Genomic DNA, 21141 nt, shown 5'->3' on the forward strand with positions numbered 1-21141 from the left:
TCATCAATCCAAACCGGATTCAACGGCCTTAGCTTCCCAATATTCAAACTCTTCTTATACAAACAACAATGCTTCGGGAGATCGCTCTGCCGCCAGTTACACCCTCGGTAATAATGCCGGAGCCAACAAGAAAACAGGCCCATCCAGCAAACGCAACGTTGGTCTTCGGTAACAGTAGCTAGCATAATGAAACGTGATATATAGAAAATATGATTAAGTTTGTGTATATGTACGTAGTTATCGTTACTTTATTCTTTACACTTGTTTCTGAAAAGATTGTAATAAATTAGATGTCAAGAACATCGAATCAAATGTGTTTGTATTATATTGTTATGTAATATAGCATTGATATTATTAATCTGTGTACTAGTTTTTTATATTTGGTCACCGTTAGTTTGTGATTTGTGAAGAAACTGATCCACGAGGCCCGTCTATTTCATACTTTTCGGATTGCATGAGCCCACAACATCAAAACCAATCACATTCTTGGACTTTTCGTATAATTTTGGTTTTTTTTTTTAATTTGATGATGATGATGATTGGTATCAGTTTATAGGAAACTATTAGATAATTTAAAACGATGGGGTTATAATCATTTTTAGTTGATATTAACAAAAATTTATCATTTTTATGAGATTCATAGCTGATTAAATAGAACAGTAGGGATTCGCAGCTATTCTCGTCGGCTGCTTCACGTCACCCCACCACCGCCACCACCACCACCGCCACCACCGCAACACAGCTCGCCTCCATTCCTCTGTTGCCGCATTTCATTCCTGGGTTACTCTGCTGCTCCGATTTGCTTGTTGATTTCTGAGTAATTTCTCAGGGATCTTTGCGGAAGAGGGCTTCCGATTATCCTTCGCCGATGGATCTAGCTTCGGAAGATCTTCAGTTCTTGAGTATTCCTGACATCCTCAAGGAATCCGTGTCAATTCCCAAACAATCCCCCAAAACGTTCTATCTGATAACCTTAACCCTTATTTTCCCTTTGTCGTTCGCCATCTTAGCCCACTCACTCTTCACGCACCCCATCCTCTCCCAGCTCCAATCGGACCCAATTGGCGCCTCCGCTGACTGGTCAAAACTCCTCATTTTCCAGTTCTTCTACCTCATCTTTCTATTCGCCTTTTCTCTTCTGTCGACCGCCGCCGTCGTCTTCACCGTTGCATCCCTCTACACCTCCAAGGCCGTCTCTTTTTCGTCCACAATCGCTGCGATCCCAAGCGTTTTCAAGCGCCTCTTTATTACCTTCTTATGGGTTTCTCTCTCCATGATTGTGTACAACATCATCTTCTTGGGATTTCTTGTGCTTCTCGTTATTGCCGTGGACACTCAGAATGTTTTCTTGTTTATATTCTCGACAGTGATTGTTTTCTTGTTGTTTTTGGTTGTGCACGTTTATATAAGCGCATTGTGGCATCTTGCCAGCGTTGTGTCTGTGCTTGAGCCTGTTTATGGATTTGCGGCTATGAAGAAAAGCTATCAGTTGTTGAAGGGGATGACTGGCATGGGTTTTGTTCTCGTGTTTGGGTACTTGGCGGTTTGTGGGGTGATTAACGCGTTTTTTGGATCGATCGTGGTTCATGGTGGGGACGATTATGGGGTGTTGGCCAGGATAATGGTTGGTGGATTCCTAGTTGGCGTGTTGGTGATTGTGAATTTGATCGGTCTGTTGGTGCAGAGTGTGTTTTACTATGTTTGTAAGAGCTATCATCATCAAGGGATAGATAAGAGTGCTTTGTATGATCATCTTGGTGGATATCTCGGGGAATACGTGCCACTTACGAGCAGCATTCAGATGGAAAACTTGGAGGCCTGATGATATTCTTGATTTGGTAAATTGCAGTGATTTGTTTGCTTTTTTCGGAAGGGGGAAATGTGAAGAGAAAGTCAGAAATTTGTGTGTGAGTATGTTTTGTGGCACTCCTGTATTTTCTTTTCTCAATTAAGAATGTTTACTCGTTCTTAATTCTTGCTGTCATGTGCCTTATTATGATATCTTACTGTTGAATTTGACTCTTTTAGATGTGTAGCTTTTGTGTTTGATGATCGTGGTTCTCCTACTCGATTTATTGAGAGTTGGAGGTTAGTGACAAAAGGAAGTGTAATCATGACATTATGTTGCATCTTGGAACTTTTAAGTGATGCAGGGTTCTAAATTTCGGCCTAGGCGGCTTAGCCGGCCGGCCGAACGCACCGAAAAGGTGCTAGTAGGCCATCCTAGGCGGCGGCCTTAGGATGGTAATCTGGGGAAGTAGTCTGGATTGTACCTATTATAACCGTCAGACTTCTGAAACTATGGCCACGACCACGTGTATGGTTAGGGCTCCGGTAGCTTTGGATACGCCGGTCTTGTTGACGTGATTTTGGAGAAGGCGACGTCTTCCGAAATTTCTACAGCTGGTAGACATGATGAGAGTAGGAGATGAACGATTGGAATTTGGAAACTGAAGGAAGATCTAGGCTTGGTTTAGAAGAGAAAATATACATATACAAGCCATTGGGCCTGTTAATGGGACAAAACTCATTAACTTTCAAATGAGCTTAGTTCCCCGCCAAAACAAATAAAGAAATGGGTTTAGTCCCAAGACCTACCCTTTCTTTCTTTGTTTATCATGAATCATAGCTCTCCGCGTAAGCGGGCGCCTAGTCCCCCGCCTATGTGGGCTAGGCGCTGGTCTGGTACCCGACTATCGCCTAGCAAATTTTGGAACCTTGAAATGATGTCTAGGTTACATGAGTATCGTGTTTAGTATTGTCTTAAATCCCTAGCCGTTTTGACCAACATTATTCAGTAGCTCTGTTCTCAGGTTGGTTGTGGTGAAAATGTCCTTGACGAAAAATAAGTGCAACTGACCCTGTATTTGTTATGCTAAGGTAACACTATTTGGTATCTTATGTTGCTTGAAGGGAACGTGGAGAATAAAAAACATTAGTTGTTGAAGTGAAAATGCCTTGATCATCTTTCTCAAGGTCGATTTTCACAATTACATGTTTGGTCACAGCTAACAAACCTCTTTTTCTTCAGCATAGATGGCCTGTTGATTGTGATAGAAATCTTGTTAACTGAATTTTTCTACAGCAGTCATTTTTTTAAGTTTGAGATATTAAAAGAGCCAATTCTTTGGTCATTGAATCTTCTCTGTTCTTTGAAGAGAATAGATATAGTAAGGTTTGAGTGCTGCGTGGTTTGACTGAAGAGTGAAGACTACTTTCTTCTCTTTAATTGATCTCGTTGATTTATGTAGCATAGGTGGTGTAAATGTTGTTTCAAGTTCATGATAGCAAAATTCTTTTGTGCGTTCATTAATGCAAGATCAGCATTCCATTCTGTAATTCACCTAGATTGTTCCAGATGAAGATATTCATCTTTTGAGGAAATGGTTACTGTTCTGTACAGCTGAGAGAAGGGTGCTGGTAAGGAAAGAAACAAAGTCTGAGTGGCATTCTTCTACTTGTCGTCATGGATTATTTCTGAGACTCTTAAGTTAGAAGTAAGAAAGGCAAGAAAGATCTTGCAGGATAGACAGTGTGCTATTCAAGGGTGAGTAGAAACCTATCCAAACCGAACCACATCGCAAAACAGAACCTGACCGTCGGTTTGGTTTGGCTTTTACTTAACTATGGTTTAGATCGGTTTTAAAATCAACCAAACCGAAAGAAGTTGGTTAGGTTCGAAGTTTAGACTAAAAATAAGTCGAAACCAAAGCTATTTTTGTAAATATTAAAATTATATGATATACTTTGTTACAAATGTTTTTTTTCAAACAGATAAAAACTTAATTTGCCGTATTTTATTTTGTTTCTTTTTAAAAATGCTTTTATTCCCTTTACTTGACCTATTTATTGATGACAAAAACTTGTATGAGACGGTTTCACGGATCGTGTTTTGTGAGACGTATCTCTTATTTGGGTCATCCATGAAAAAGCATTACTTTTTATACTAAGATTATAAATTTTTATTGCGAATATCAGTAAGGTTGACCCGTTTTACAGATAAAGATTCGTGAGACCGTCTCAGAAGAGACTTGCTCTTTATTGATATAGGTGATGTTCAATGGTTACAGAGTTTCTTTCCAAGTTTTTGAAATTCAAAAGAATATATTCCAAACGAAAGAAACTTCAAATTCAAAAGATCACAATCCAAACAAAGGATCAGGACTTTTCTGAAGCGACAACTAAAGGCATCTGATAACAAGCAGAGTTTGGTGGTTTCTTTCATTTTGTGAATTTTTTTTAATGCTAAATTTGTGATGTCATTGGCATACTTTTATATTTTTAAATGTCAAACCAATAAAATTGATTTGGTTCGAGTTTTTGTCCATTGGGTAAGTTTGATCATCTTTGTTTGTTTATTTTACAGGTGAAATTTAAAATTTGACAAAAATTTGTGTGAGACGAACTCACGGGTCGTATTTTGTGATATGAATCTCTTATTTGGGTCATTCATGAAAAAATATTATTTTTTATTTTAAGAATATTATTTTTATTGTGAATATCGGTAGTTTTGACTCGTCTTACATATAAAGATTCGTGATATCGTCTCACAAGAGACCTATTCAGCAAAAATTGTATTTTGTTTTATTTTTTTAGTGTAGCTAAATTTTTTGAATTTATTTGCTTGTCAACCTTTTTCTAAAGGGATTGAGCCTTGTGTTAGTTTTGATACAATAAATTGGAGCTTAAGGTGGAAGTTTATTTGGGTTGTATTTGAATTCGTGGATATTAAGTTAAATCACTTGAGTTTATATGGATTTATTTTAATGTGGATTTTAAATATTTGGTAAATAATTTTACCCAATGGACACACTTTTTGCTTTAATGTTTGGACCACCTTTAAAAACCAAAACATAAATGTCCTTCGTTCCAGCTAGCGCACGAGAGAGACATTTTGTACTATGTTTGTGAACTCAATCAATGGGACTGGCTTTTCCTTTTTCCTCATTATAATCTATTATCAATGGTCAACATCGACTCTTTCTGTCAATATTTTATCGGATTAACTTATTATACAAAACATTGTATAATGTGATTTATCTTTTTAACATTGCCATGATTTTTAGTTTTGTTAAATTAAATGTTATGTATCATAATAAAAATATTTATATGAAAAATCAACTTGACAAATATAGACTTCACTGAAAAAATCTGATGCATGATAAAACATGTTGTACTGGGCTGCTTCAAGTAAATCAATCAATCAAGTCTTTAGGGCATAGATTAGTTGGTAAAGTTTGGAATGACGCAGGAAGATATTCTCTGGCGTTACAGGATTGATCCTCATTGAAATATAGTGAAAATATGTTCTGACGGTCGGCTTTTGCAGTCCTCTCCCTCGTATTCATGTCTACTTGTGCACGTCCCTCTGTTTACTATGTCATCCTGGTCAAGGAAGCTCCCCTCGGTTTTCCATTCATGGTAACCTGTTTATAAATTAAATCAATCAATAAAACCCATGTGTGCTCTCCGACATCAGGTGGAAATTATTAACTATTTTTTTTTAGTAAATTATTAATGAATTTTGAAACAAAATAATCAACTGTGTCGCCATTTTCTTTTCCTTGGTCAAAGCTCCTTGCATAGTTTGGTACACATGATAGGATAAACATGTGATATATAATATAAGGATAATTTAATGATAAATAAGATGTAGGATATATATTTTAATGTTTGGTATGATTTTAATAAGAATGATTAAATTTATATATTAGATTGTAATGACAAAATTAACCTTATCATAATAAATTTTATAATTTCAAAGTTGTTGCTTGAGTTCATATTTTTTATCTGTTCATGCGCCGATAGTGCTTGCATGATTTATTTATTTTTACCTAATTTTATATATTATATAATATGATAATTGAGCCCTTGATTTTGTGAGTCAAGTCAAATATCAATTTTTTAGGTTAATCGAGTGATACTAATAATTTTATTGATATTTATAAAAATTATTTATATAATTATCATATTATATAATATATATAAAAATAAATAAAAATATTTATTTGATTTTAATTTCTACCTACTAGCATAGATTTATAAAAATCATTTATAAATTGAGGGCAATTAAGTCATTTGTAGTGTTTTTTATCATTAAATTAAAATTATCACACCTAATAGAAGAGATATTTTATCCTTCTAAAAAATTATTTATCAATATCATAGGCTTTTTAAAAAGATACCAAACATGTGATAAAGATGATTATTTATCAATACCTCCTTTATCTCATGTACCAACCCATGTCCAAATATGAAAAAGCTCTGTTCACTTCAGTTCCCTACTTATCCTATATTTGTTGCTTTTTTGGGTTCGCTTTCTTCACCATCACTCACTCGAATCCAGTAGTTTGAGCCTCATAATCATTATTGAGAACAGGAAAAGGACCGGTAAGGTATAAAGTTTAGACGTTACCCTGATATTTTCCTTTTATTTTATCTTATTAGGAAGATAATTAAAGTATTTAAATTTAAAATATACAACAAAATATGTATGAAAATGATATAAATAGAGCTGTCAAAAATAATTAAAGTATTTAAATTTAAAATGTACAACAAAATATGTATGAATATGATATAGATAGAGATGTCAAAGGGACTGCTAAAATAAAATCAAATCCCCTTATTTTTCATGACGGGACGGACCGGCGCGACGGTTCTGTCTCGTTTTGAAGGTTCGGATCATATTTATTTATTGTTTTCTTATTATGTATTTTTTTTTTCATGAGAGTGACTATGTACTTTTTTGCACATGTGGTGTTGCAACTTAAAGTAGATGATCCGATTATTTTAGTGAGGAATAATATCAGTACTTGAATGATTAATTCCGGTCAGATTTATGAATTGATAAAAGCAAAATTTCGTCAAAATTAAATAATAATAATATGTTCAAAAAATTCATAAGTAAAAGTAAACTTTTAATTTTTATCTGCGGAATTCTGAATAAATTATGATTGACCAATTTAAATAGTTCATAGGCATACGTACGTCCCCTGGTCTGATCGATTGTAATTTATTTCAATATATCAAAGTCAACTTAGTTATCATATTCTTCAGATCTAAAAGTCAACTTACTTATTATTATTATTATTATTATTAGCCTGTATTATTATGTTCTAGCTATGTAATGTAAAATGAAAAAGAAAATGCATTTAAAATTAATAAATAATATTGGAAAAAATACAAAAATTTATCTAAAATATGATAAAAATATGTATATTATATAATTTAATATATAAAAATAATTTAAAAATACAAGAATGAAAACCCTATTTTGTTTATGACAAGTTTGTTTTGTAAAACTAATTAAAAAATAAATATCAATTTTATAAATATAATTACAATTATCTTTTTGAAACCATGTAAATAAAATTATTAAACAATAAGTTACTCAAATTTATTTATAAAATTGCTTTTGAATTTATAGATAATTGGAGAGATAATTAAAAAATTGGAAAAAAGGTACAAGTTATATATCAATACTATATTTTTAAGTGTGAGGCTCTTAGAATAACTAACTCAGAACACACCAAATTATTTAATTTTATAATTACCTTTCTTACCCTACTAAAAACCTCCTCAAATCCACTTCATATTTTATACATACAAAAAAATCTAAACAAAACTTTCCTTTTAAATCGAACAACTCTTCTAAATTGAAAATAATTTCGTGTTAATTGTTTTATTTGATCAAATTAAAAATAATACTAACACATGTGACGCGTATGCATCTTTTACTAGTTTTTAATTATAATTCTGAAGTGAGAACAATATTATTAATTATTTTATTATATATAAAGTAAAATTGAGAGAGACTCCGAACACATAGGACCATCTAACTTATTTATTTTTATTATTATTATTATTATTATTATGTTGAAAAATAGTTATTTAATAATTTTGAATTACAGATAAGCTTTGTCATATATTCTATACATGCGTGTACATACGTACATAGCCTACCATATGTATTTTTTGAAACTTATACAGCCTACCATATAATGCCGCAGATACGTGTCAACTATGGGAGAAATGTAAGCAGCAGTCCGTTTCTTGCTCGTTCGCGAGTCATTGTAACGACAGAGGAGGATGAAAACGAGATTCTAGGGGGAGTAACCTCGCCCACTTTCAGACATGTTTGGGTTTGTGTCAACAAAATATTCATCGGATAGAAAAAGAGAGAAACAGACGACAATCAAAGAAAGAAAGAAATAAATTTGATTTTTCCTCGAGTTAACGTGTTCTACCCACTCTTTTCTAAAGAATTTTAAGACTTCCTGTCTCCTCATCAAACCCGTTCAGGTATGTTTTCTAGGAATTGTGAACTGGGAGTAAAGATTTGAGCTTTACGTTGGATCTTTTGGATTAGCCTAAGTAAGCAACTTGGAAGATTGAGGTGTGATGTGGGCATTGAAAGCTTTAAGATTCTTCGGTGTGAAGTTCTTCATAGGTGGTTGTGTGGCGTAGATTGGGTTGTGGATAGTAATCAAATTTCCTTCTTTGTTTATTTAGTTTCTTCTGGTACTCGTCTGAATTTCAAATTGGGTTCTTGGGAGCTTCTTTCTTTCGCTCGGAGATTGATTATTCTGCCTCAGTTGAATTAGCTATTTTTTTATATATAAAGATTAAACAAGATGGCATCTGAAGTGGAAATCGATGAAGGCAATGATACTAAGGGGAGTATGTGGGTTTTGGAGCAAAAGCTTGATCAGCCAATGGATGAGGAGGCTGGAAGACTCAATAATATGTACAGAGAAAAGGTTAAAGGCCCTTTCTTTCATTTTTCATGTAATAAATGCCTATAGCGTATGTGTGTGTGTGAGTTACTATCTCAATCCGCTACAAACTAGAATCACTTACTTTGTTTTGTTGTCATTAAACCAGATTCATTTGCTTTCATTCTTTTGGATGGAGTTTGTCTTTAGTTCTCTTATTTATTTGATTGCTTAGAATTGTTGTTTGATCTTTTATGCAATATTTGTAGTTACTTTAAATGTCCTTTTCTTTACGTTGGAAAGTTTAAAGTTTTATTTGTTATTAGCTGTTACAGTTCTAGAATATAGATTAATGTGGAAATTAGATGATTTCTTTGTTTCTATTGATAATATCGTTGACATATACTTCATTCTCTTTTTTTTTAAAACAGAAATTCTCGGCAATTTTGTTTTTAAGACTTGCGTTCCAGAGCCTGGGAGTGGTATACGGAGACTTGGGTACATCGCCCTTATATGTGTTCTACAATACTTTTCCTCATGGAATTGAAGACACGGAGGATGTCATCGGTGCCCTTTCTTTGATTATATATTCTCTCACATTGATACCTCTCCTTAAATATGTATTCATTGTGTGTAGAGCAAATGATAATGGTCAAGGTAAGCTGTTGTATGCCCCAAATTCTTAGTCATACCAATTTTAGTAGGTGAATTTTATATTACTTGCTACGATTGTTGTGAGCTTCTGGTTGGAGGAGTTAAAATTTCTTTACGCTGCTTTTCAAGCAAATGGAATTACTTTTATGTCATCAGTGCACTCGTGTAAAATAATAATTTGGCAAACAAAAAAAATACTTGCTGGGAAACGTGTGAACATTCACATCGCTGGTATGTGGAGTTTGATCAAACACCATTGTGGATATCTTGGTAAATCTAGTCCCCTGGTGTAAAACACACTGGATACAATATTGATCTGTTTGCCTCCCTGTTTCACCTTGTATTGGATAGGAATTTTCTGGGCATATTTAAAGGTCCATACTCACTATTTCTAGTCTGAAGTTGTTTGTATGTTTTATATGCCATTAATTAGATCAGTATATAATATCTGTTATCTACAAATGAATAAAATTAGGAGGATTTTGTTTATCATCAGTTTATGCTCCATGCTTCAAAAGTTTGCTTCAACCAGTTGCTGCTTGCCTAAAGTTTCTAGTAAATAATAATAGCACTTATAAATCCTTGTTCTCTCGTGTTTAGGAGGAACTTTTGCTCTTTATTCATTGCTTTGTCGGCATGCTAAAGTTAGAATTATTCCGAACCAGCACCGTACTGATGAGGAACTGACAACTTATAGTCGTAGCACATTCCATGAGAAATCGTTTCCTGTTAAAATCAAGAAATGGCTGGAGGCGCATGCTTTCAGAAGGAATGCCCTTCTTATGATAGTACTTGTTGGCACATGCATGGTGATTGGTGATGGAATTCTCACTCCTGCTATATCTGGTACTTTATCTTACATCTCCATCTTATTCTCTGTTTTATTGTTGTCCGTAATTTTTAAGCATCACCAATCCTGATTTATTCCAATTAACACACCAGTTATGCCTCAGTACACTTACTGTTTGCGGAAATGTGCTAATAAGCTCTAGTGGAATCTAGATGTGATGAATATTATCTTTGTTAACCTTCAAAACAAAAAGGGGAATCGGAAAGGAGAGACTGCATTATGGATGAACAAATTATTGTTCTATTTTTTACCCTGAAGAATGGTTCTTAGCTTGCCCCCTGAATCACGATTGTTGAAAGCAGTAGGGGATGACTTGGACATGATATTTCCTTCGTGATGGATTTTGTTTAAATGGGTGATACAAGATTCTACATCTATGTGAGAAGATGATGAAGCCCAACGTGGATTGGAGTAAAGCACACACCAATTTTCTAGCACTTTGAATTGGTTCAACACTTGATCGTAATTGGTAGATCATCACAGTCATCATGTTACCTATTTTATGTGATGAGTAATATTTAATTCATGTTATTAACTCTGGTAGTTGTGAATGAAATAAGTTAACTTTTACTATGAAGCTGGGATAAATGTGTTTTACGTGTGTATCTTTTTTATTCGAGTACTCAAGAGCATGGCACCTTAACAAATTAATTTAACATGATATACTTCCAATCAGTTTTCAAGATCCTTGCAAAATACTTGTTTACGCGTAGTTTTTTTTCTCACTTTTCCCTTGGAAAATCTTACGAAAAACTTTGGAAACTTGGAAAAAGAATTTAAAATATTGTTTGGATATACTTTTTAGAAAAAGGTGGAAAAAGGTCGATTTTTATGGACATGCTAGGAAATCATGATTTGACTTGTATAATGAAAGTTAGAGAGAAAAGGGAGGAGGTAACAGGCTTTGGGAAATTTTATGTTGAAATTTGAAATGAAAAGAGTGGAATGATAATTTAGATGTGGTATATTGAGAACGAAATGGTGATAAAAATTTGGATGGATCTAAAAAAGTTTCGGCCTTTATTGATACAACATAAGGAAATAAAGCATGACATTTTTGAGTTGGAAAACCGAATAAAAATTCACTTGCAAAGTTCAACTGACAAGTCCTTGTTATATAATATACAAATGCAGGACATTTTGTCCTACTTTATGGGGTTTATAATCTTAATAAACCTTTGAGAATAAGAAGATTTTGGAACTAGACTTAATCCAACATATGAAATCGAAGTGAAATTGTTCTTGAGCAAATGCTATGGTGGAATTGGAGTTTGTTTTTTATGTGGTTAGAATCTGCGTTGATGTGAGCATGTTGTTGATCTATTGGTTCCAGAACATGGTCCAGTAGAAGCATTGGATTTATGTTTAATGAATGACTCTTTTGTTGTATTCAAAAGTAATCTGTGAGCCTGTTCAGTTGATATCGAGTCTTTTGCTTGTTTGCTAGGACAGTTTAAAACCAAAATCAACAAAACACTGATGTTATATTAGAAAGATACTAATAATTTTAGTCAGCATGTATGTGTAAAACTTTCTTCTTCCCTTATTTTTCATTTTCTAAGAGATTTTTGTTTTTTTGAAAACAATAATTGCTGCAGTTCTCTCAGCTTCTGGAGGGATCAAAGTGGACCACCCAAAGATGAGCAATGGTATGCGTAACCTACATTTGAACCATTTCCCTCTCATATATAATTATGTGTGTGTTCTGTTTATGGCCTTAATTATGAGATCGAGCCTCGTTCGTTAATACAGATGTGGTTGTACTTGTTGCTGTATTCATATTAGTTGGTTTGTTCAGCATGCAACATTATGGCACAGATAGAGTTGGCTGGCTTTTTGCTCCAATTGTGCTTCTGTGGTTTCTCTTGATTGGAGGTATTGGTATCTTCAATATATGTATGTACGATAAATCAGTTCTGAGAGCCTTTTCGCCAGTACACATGTATCGCTACTTGAAGAGGGGAGGGAAAGATGGTTGGACATCCCTTGGAGGGATCATGCTCAGCATCACAGGTGTGTATATATATATATTTTCCATCCTATGAATGGATCCTGGCCACTTTTTTTACACTGTGTCTCCTACAGAGCAAATATTTAATCTACCGAGGCTTCTTTTGCAGGGACTGAAGCACTTTTTGCTGATCTTTCCCATTTCCCAGTATCTACTATACAGCTGGCTTTTACTGTAGTCGTATTTCCTTGCCTTCTATTAGCTTACTCTGGGCAAGCAGCATACCTCATGTTAAATAAAGAACACGTGGTTGATGCATTTTACCGTTCAATTCCAGGTATATATATTCTGACAGTTTTCTAAGAATTGCTTTAATTTAAGAGCTGCCTTGAGTATCCAGAACTGAGTGTGTCACAAGATTTGAGATTTATTTTCATTTTTTGCAGAAAGAATATACTGGCCAGTGTTCATTATCGCTACATTAGCGGCTATAGTTGCTAGTCAAGCCACAATATCTGCTACCTTTTCAATAATCAAGCAGGCCCATGCCCTTGGTTGTTTTCCAAGAGTCAAAGTTGTGCATACCTCAAAGAAGTTTCTAGGGCAGATATACATCCCTGATATCAATTGGATCCTTATGGTTCTCTGTATTGCTGTAACAGCAGGATTTAGAAATCAAAGCCAAATTGGCAATGCCTACGGTGAGTTATAATGCATCGTTGTTAATTTATATTATTCGGTATCCAACTGTCGGTTCTTCGACCTTTGCGTATGACCTGACACAGGTACTGCAGTTGTGATTGTCATGCTTGTGACCACTCTTCTCATGACATTAATAATGTTACTAGTTTGGCACTGCCATTGGGTCCTCGTCCTACTCTTCGCTTTCTTCTCTCTGGTGATCGAGTGTACATATTTCTCCGCTGTGCTTTTCAAGATCGATCAAGGTGGTTGGGTCCCGCTCGTGATTGCAGCTGCCTTTCTCATCATAATGTACGCCTGGCATTACGGTACCGTAAAACGCTATGAGTTCGAGATGCATAGCAAGGTCTCCATGGCTTGGATTTTAGGACTCGGTCCCAGCCTTGGACTGGTCCGTGTTCCTGGGATTGGACTCGTGTACACTGAGCTAGCTAGTGGAGTCCCGCATATTTTCTCACACTTCGTCACGAACCTGCCGGCTATACATTCTGTGGTGGTGTTTGTCTGTGTGAAGTACCTCCCAGTGTACATGGTTCCAGCAGAGGAAAGATTCCTCGTGAAACGTATAGGGCCGAAGAATTTTCACATGTTCCGTTGTGTGGCAAGATACGGTTACAAGGACCTACACAAGAGAGACGAGGAGTTCGAGAAAAAGCTGTTCGACAATCTCTTCATGTTCGTTCGGCTCGAGTCCATGATGGAGGGGTGTTCGGACTCGGATGAGTACAGTTTATATGGACAGCAAACCCAGCAGTCAAGGGATTACCTGCTGCAAAGTAACACCGACACATCCCTTACGACTTCGTCTGCAAACTGGATTGTGCCTGCTGCTGCAAGCTCAGGGTCGCATGGAGATACGGAGGTGCACGAAGTAGAGTTTCTGAGTGGATGTAGGGATTCTGGGGTGGTACACATTCTGGGGAACACAGTAGTAAGAGCAAGGAGGGAATCCATGATACCCAAAAAGATAGTTATTGATTACATATATGCATTTCTTAGGAAGATTTGCAGGGAGAATAGTGTTATTTTTAATGTACCTCATGAAAGCCTGTTAAATGTTGGACAGGTTTTTTATGTATAATTTTTTTTTTCTAACATCATTCGTAATCATAACAAAGTAGTAATGAGATATCCACACCAGGAATATATTTTGTGGTTACGTTTATTTTTTTAAAAAAAATCCAAGATAATATGGTTGCCGTTTATTTCTATATGTTAATGTTGTAAGAAGAGAAGAGAGTAGGACTCCATGCATGTAGAAGCAAGGTTCTAAAAAGCGTGAAGCGTCCCGAAGCACGGATGTCGATCTCTAAGGTTTTAAAGCTTAAGTGAGATTAACACAGACTTAAGCGTGAAAAATCGTTTTTTATTTTTAGTGTAATTGTAATTGTCTCAAACTAATAAATAGATAAAATAATACAAAAATATTATAAATTTAAGTCTGATTCATTAATTCTCATATTTATAAAAGTATAAAAATTTCAAAATTGCAATCTTTATTTGTTTTTGCAATTAGATCACATTTGTCAAATCATTGTCAGACATGCTTAATCATAATTAAAATTAAAAAATAAATATCTAAATTATAAACCTAATTTATTATTTTAAAATAAAAAGACATATCTTCGAAATAAAAAAACTTAAAAACAAATAGATGTGATTAATTGTGCTTAAATACACTTAATTAAACACCTTAATTACGCTTAATTCGGTCAAATTAAAGTTTAACCGTTTTTTTCCGCTTTTCTCCGAAATGGGGCGTTTTTGTCGAGCTTCAAGTTTAAACGTGCTTAAACGGAGCCTAAGCGGATTTTTTAGAATAATGTGTAGAAGTAATAGGAGTCATATTGAAGTCATTTTGGGTAAATTAGAGCGGTAATATTAATTATTATTTTTTTAATAATAAAGTTACATTTAATAGAATAAACAATAAAATTAAGAAGCCAATTGTCTTATTCCATTTTATTAAAATTTTATAATGTTAGACAGGAAGAGACACGAGTCCCCGTATTGAACGACAATTCGGCGTTTTGAAGTTTTCAATGCGTTTGTGGTTGTGTTTGATCACGCTATTCAATGTGTTGATAAAACTCTTTTTTTCACTTGTAGTTTTTCGCTAATATATGTCGACGAGATCAAGAAAAATCAAGTGAGGTAGGTGGATAATTTTTTATTTTTCGGGCTAAAATGTGATTCTTTGTGAGTACTTTTGGCGTGGTACGATGAGCTTAGGTCGGATAATCTACACAATCGAATAAAAACATGTTAATGAGACTTGAAAATGATTTTCGACATAACTACTTTGACGCTCAAATAAATGAAATATTGACACAAAGGAAACTATAGTGTTTTAGAAAGTCAGTATTATAAATATTTATGAGAATGAATTGAACTTCTTCATTTTACCTTTGTTCGGGGTATTTATAAGGTGCTAAAGTCGATAACCATCCGAGATACTCGAGTAGTGACCATGATGTGAGAACGTGGCCCACGTCTCGGTCTCAACACGATTTTGTGGACATGAGGGGAACATGTCCCTCGATTATCTGTAGATAGGGTACTCTACGATCAGTTGACCTAGTCTTTCTTATCTTGCCGACTAAGAACGTGAGTTGGGGCTTGTATGATCATTTAGTGATCTGTTTTGTTTCCCGGCTAGATGTATGCCAGGAGTGAAGATGGTCGTCGAGGTAGGGTAGACACTCACTTTAACGGGATAGTTCTGGCTCGGTCTTTTCTTGGCCTCTCGAGATCAGCTCTGGACTCTTGGTCTTTCTTCCTCGCCAGAGTCCAATGATGACCCAGACCGACGGGCCCTTTCTAAAGCATCATATGTGTTGATAAAAACATTATATTAAAATTTGAAATTTAATATATGTTAGTGATTTTTACATGCGATACGTAGTTTTTTTATAATTAATTTGATTTATATTAAAATCAAATTAATATCATAATTATAAAAAATCAATGACAAATCGTACGACAATTTGAAATTATTACATATTGCAATTTGATTTGATTTATTAAAATGAAGGTCATACCATAAACATGAAAATCAGTGATTGATTAAGCCGAAACTTTGAAGTAATGAATTAAAACATACCGTGATACTAAGTGTTTTGAATATTTTTATTCCCAAACTTAATAAATAATAAGAGATGTAATTTGTCTGCATTGCCTATTATAGTAACTATTGGATAAAATGTGTATTATTTTATGAAATCTTATATAAATATTTCTTTTTCTATATAAAACTTATTTTATTAACAAACATAAAACCTTCAAATAGAAAAAAATAATAAAATATGATATATTTATATTTATACTAATACATTTGATATTGACACGATGTATAATTTTGATTTATTTCATCACGTTCAATAAATGAATGATATCTCATCAATGAATATAAAAATAAACGATAGACAGGTGACATATCAAAAAGTATTCCGAGGAATAATTATAAAAAAAATAAATAAGGTTGAGCTACAGTTGAAAAGAAACTTTGTTCGCTTTGCATTCAAGTTGGCAATCTCAACACCTTGTAAAATTCACATTTTTCGAAGCATCTGTTTGCACATCAATATTTAAGCCCCTGAGATGACTTTATATGAAATATGTTTTTGTACTTATTATATTATATAATTCATCACGAAAATACTATCATATTTATATATAAATTTGTTTTACCAAAATTTAGGAACACGATGCGATGTGATTTGATTTATTGAATTTCAATAATAAGATAAAAATTTATATGAGACGGTTTCACGTATCGTTTTTTGTTAGACAAATATCTTATTTGGATCATCAATAAAAAAATATTAATTTTTATGCTAAGAATATTACTTTTATTGTGGATATCGATAGGATTGATCCGAATTACAAATAAAGATTCGTGAGACCGTCTCACATAGGGGTGAAACGGTACGGTATACCGTACCGAACTACGATACCGTATACCGTATCGTAAATATCGGTATGAAATTTTTTCATACCGATACCGGAAATTCGGTATACCGAACTTTCGATATGAAAAAGTTCATACCGGATACCGTACCGACACCGAAAATTTTGTCGGTATACCGGCATTTTTCTGGTATACCGAAAATATTTTCGGTATATCGAACTTAAATTTAAAAAAAAATAATAAAAAAATTTTATTTTCGGTATTTCGGTATATACCGAAATACCGAAAAAAAATAATTATGTACCGATACCGATACTGAAAATTTCGTACCGTACCGAAATTTTCGATATATCGATTTTTTCGGTAATTTCGATAATTTTTCGATACGATATTTCGGTATTTCGGTATTTTTTCCCACCCCTAGTCTCACAAGATATTTACTCCAATAATAAATAGAAGAAGCAGGATGTAATATTTTCGTAAGGTCGATTGTTTTACTATGTAAGACCTTCAAGCCCAAAAAAAAAATTTGGAAAAAAAAATAGATATATATATATAAATATTGCGCAACACAGTAATCCATCAATTGGTTGGACACAAATTTATGTTGTTATTACAGATACTTATTAAAGTTTGGTGCTGGTTGGAGAGATTAAGAATGGCGCGACAAATTACCAGAGCAGGCCGGGAGGAGGAAGTTGCTGCTGCTGCTGGAGCGGTGGAATTAGGTGGTGCGACGGCGGGGGCGGCGCCTACATGGCTGCTAGGTCTGATGGCGGAGACATTCTTCTATGGTTGTGGGGTCCACCAGGATCGCAGGAAGAACGAGAAGAACATCTTCTGCCTCAAATGTTGCCAAAGCTTCTGCCCTCACTGCCTCCCTTCCCATCATCCCTCTCATCCTCTACTCCAGGTATATACATACATACATACATACATACATACATACATACATACATACATACATATATGTACTATATATATATATGTTGTTTTTAAAATCCATCAAGTTAATTAAATGACTCGATTCAGCTATATTAAAATATATATATTATATATGTGCATATATCCTTGCAACCAAACGAAAAAATCATTCGATTAATTCACTTTTAAATGAATTACTTGTGTCTTGGAATTCACTGACCTTGTAAGAAATAAACTAATCCATGTGGAAATGCTCGACTACGTTTTTCAAAATTCATTTACCAATTGAAGATCAAACGGAGGATTTTAAATTATCTGTCTCTCTTGCTCTTTTTCGTTATGTAATTTAATTTAATCACACTTTTAAAAAAACTTCTACTTAATTCCATTCTTAAGGTTTGTACGTTCTGTTTACGTATTGGAAAAATCAAGTAACTTCATAATTGTGGATTTAATTAATGGGTTCATGCACTGGATCAATAAGTGCACTAACCATGAATTAATAACATTCTTCAAACCTAATTACCCTAATTCTGTTTTCCATGCATGAATTATTACAAACTGATACTTAATCAATTTCCACTCAAATAAATAAAAAAATCATTAAATTTTGGTGAAATAAATTGATTGGGTTTAGGGTTACAACCACAAGGCATATGCATACATTACATACATACATACACATATATAGATATATATAATTAGTGTGTGTAATAAATTGAATTTCGAAAAAGAGAATAGTAGGGGCTTTTGTATTAAACTGCACAGAGGTGTTTTTACTTTTTATAACCATTTTTGGAATGGATTATTATAGACATGGATCCACGTATGCTTACGAAGAAATTAAAAGCAAGCTAGGGAGCTTCTTCCTCAGCTGTTGCTTTCATTCATACACACGCAGAGTACTACAGTTTGACCCGAGTCTACTTTGTCTTTATATGTCAATTCAGTAATATGTACCCACTCATCCCTCATTTAATTCATATAATCAAGAACTATGGATTCTACCTACCTAGCTAAGATAGCTCTCTCTCCTAAAGATTTGAGGGAAAGTACGAGTATGAAATCAATTTTTTTTTTTAAGAGTAAAAACATATAATTATACATAAAAATATCGAAAAATAATTGCGTGCAGCGGCCTGTCGACCCCATGGATAACTCGTATATCCCAGTCATATATCAGTCTGATACCACATTTACTCTTTTTCACTCGTTTCTTTAGATAGTTGGTTGCCATATTCAATGATTTTAATTGATATTGTGATTGAATGCATGCATGCCTTTCTTCATGAATTTAGATGAATATTATATGTGTTCGATAAGCGAGTGATTAATAATATCCTTGTATATGTAAGATTTCGACACTGTATGAAATTAGTTCAACGGATGTGCGTGCAGGTGAGGAGATATGTCTACCAAGATGTCATTAGATTGGACGACCTTGAAAAGCTCGTTGACTGCTCATGCATTCAGGTTATTGATTATACCCATTTTTATTAAATTGGTGGAACCTGCGTGCCAACCTGGGGGCCAGTAACTTTTATTTAAATTTGATTCAGAAAACCCAGATCTTGTTTTTGGTTTTTCAGTAACGTGGCTATCAATTTTGGGGAAAATAGGTTTTTTTTTCCATTAATTTGTTTTGTTTTAGGCCGGTTTTGATCGCAATAAATTTTCAAAGTTTGATTTTGTTAAACTAACTTTTAATTTTTGACTATTTTGACCTAATTGCTGATGTAACATCGAAAATTGCTGAATTAGATGTCGTCGGCGGCAATTTGATCAAAACAACTTGAAATTAAAAGTTAATGCACCAAAACCGAATATCCAAAACTTATTAGATAAAAAATATCATTTTCTCTGATTTTTAGCGTGTATCATGATTTATGGTTTAGAGTTGTAGTTAAATAAAATCACCCAATAATTAATGTCTAGCATATCTAATTATATGATTGTTTGGCAGCCTTACACAATAAATAGTGCGAAAGTAATATTCTTGAATCAGAGAGCACAATCAAGATCATCATCTTGCAAGAATCTGAATGGTTCAGGCAACACTTGTTTCACCTGTGGCAGAATTCTTCAGTACCCTTTCAATTTCTGTTCCCTCTCATGCAAGGTCCACTCCACCCCACCTACTAAATAATTTCCTTCTTATATATATAAAAATATCTCCTCAACTTTTCGTATAGCAATCATATAAAAAAAAAGTATCGAAAAACATGGATTTTCATAATCTGAAGAAAAATAAACTAGGTACTTAAGTTCCTGTCTATTACTTATTACTGTTGCATGCATGCAGGTGGATCACATGGTAACACGAGGCGAAGATTTGTCTAGCATTTTATTCAGGTTTGATGAATCTGATTTTGCCATCTCACAATTTGAAGGGCTGCATATGGATGGATCGGATCATGAAGGCCAAATAACTCCGATCTCCATTTTGGAATTCAGAGGCTCCCATTACGACAAGGGTAACGCCGCGAATTCGGAGGGAGAACCGTCAGGACTCGTGAGATTAAACCCCAAGACCAAAAGGGGATTCATGAGCTTGGTCTCATTGAGCAATAGAAGAAAAGGAGCCCCGCATAGGTCTCCTCTTTCTTGAATAAGTTATTATCTATACTAAAATATGAATCATTTACCTATTTAATTTTGAGTGTCAGTTAATCGATAGTTACAAATATGTGTGGCTCTGTAATATTATTGTTATTATCTATGTAATAAAGAATATAAAATGCGATTAATTAATTAAGCAGTTGCATTTACTTCCCATACACTTTATTTATTTGACACTCGTTTCTCTTATCAAGCGTAAAAATTATATAACATGCAAAAAGGTGAATGCCAAAAACATAAAGTGTTGGGGATGTGAATCCAAATTACACATTAATTAATCAATTTTGGATACAGAGCCAACGATGATACGATAATTAATATTCTTGACTGCTTATTCTTTTTGGTTGAAATTATTTTATATTTTGTGTCACGTGCAGTTAATAGAAATAAATGGCATGCCAATATTATTAAACTTAACATTAAAAATCTGTAAAGGTCATTGAATATCACAACGCTAAAAACATACATAAATAAATAAATAAAAGCCAGATCGGATATCAGAAGGAACGGGACCGTTAATTACGACATGCTGGAATGGAACGACACTTTAGATACGGGAGATTGTCAAATCTTTTCGAGGTTGAGGTTCTTGTTATATATTTATTAGTAATAGTGACACACGCCATGCATGATTTTACGTGTAAATTCGATAATAAAAAAAATTGGAATTACCTAATTGAATTTTCTGCACGTACATCAAGATTTTCAATATCAGTACAAATGAAGAAGGCTAAAAAATAAAGACAAAACATGAAAAATGGAAGTTGAAAGAGTTTAGTGGAAGAAAAAACTGCATTATGGCTTGTAAGACGATCTC

General features: G+C 33.9%; 3 protein-coding genes across 8 annotated transcripts; all 3 read left to right on the forward strand.

Moving 5' to 3' along the window:
• The first annotated feature begins 631 nt into the window (after window positions 1-631).
• Window positions 632-3711, forward strand: LOC142535167 (uncharacterized). 3 transcript variants are annotated; one of them, XR_012817399.1, is made up of 2 exons: window positions 632-1911; window positions 3404-3711. XR_012817399.1 is itself a non-coding variant. In XM_075641706.1 (1 exon), exon 1 carries the CDS (start codon window positions 869-871, stop codon window positions 1820-1822), a length of 954 nt encoding a protein of 317 aa, XP_075497821.1. In that variant the 5' UTR covers window positions 632-868; the 3' UTR covers window positions 1823-1972. The 3 variants fall into 3 exon arrangements, 1 of the variants encoding a protein (XP_075497821.1); XR_012817397.1 differs by having other exon boundaries at window positions 632-1907; window positions 3404-3710; XM_075641706.1 differs by lacking the exon at window positions 3404-3711 and having other exon boundaries at window positions 632-1972.
• A 4280-nt stretch (window positions 3712-7991) lies between these two features.
• On the forward strand, window positions 7992-14076 carry LOC142535181 (potassium transporter 10-like). Of its 4 annotated transcripts, none has more exons than XM_075641718.1 (9): window positions 7992-8301; window positions 8512-8759; window positions 9146-9371; window positions 9969-10214; window positions 11817-11867; window positions 11971-12231; window positions 12339-12506; window positions 12616-12870; window positions 12955-14076. In XM_075641718.1, exons 2-9 carry the CDS (start codon window positions 8634-8636, stop codon window positions 13950-13952), a joined length of 2331 nt encoding a protein of 776 aa, XP_075497833.1. In that variant the 5' UTR covers window positions 7992-8301; window positions 8512-8633; the 3' UTR covers window positions 13953-14076. The 4 variants fall into 4 exon arrangements, with proteins under 4 accessions (XP_075497833.1, XP_075497834.1, XP_075497830.1 ...); XM_075641719.1 differs by having other exon boundaries at window positions 8624-8759; XM_075641715.1 differs by having other exon boundaries at window positions 7992-8759.
• Window positions 14077-17439: 3363 nt separating this feature from the next.
• On the forward strand, window positions 17440-20393 carry LOC142537834 (protein RGF1 INDUCIBLE TRANSCRIPTION FACTOR 1-like). The gene is made up of 4 exons (XM_075643320.1): window positions 17440-17694; window positions 19104-19178; window positions 19669-19824; window positions 20008-20393. Exons 1-4 carry the CDS (start codon window positions 17440-17442, stop codon window positions 20311-20313), a joined length of 792 nt encoding a protein of 263 aa, XP_075499435.1. The 3' UTR covers window positions 20314-20393.
• The last annotated feature ends 748 nt before the right edge of the window (window positions 20394-21141 follow it).

This window comes from Primulina tabacum, chromosome 2 (genome assembly GCF_025594145.1).
Source record: "Primulina tabacum isolate GXHZ01 chromosome 2, ASM2559414v2, whole genome shotgun sequence".
In the NCBI taxonomy this organism is placed as follows: domain Eukaryota; kingdom Viridiplantae; phylum Streptophyta; class Magnoliopsida; order Lamiales; family Gesneriaceae; genus Primulina; species Primulina tabacum.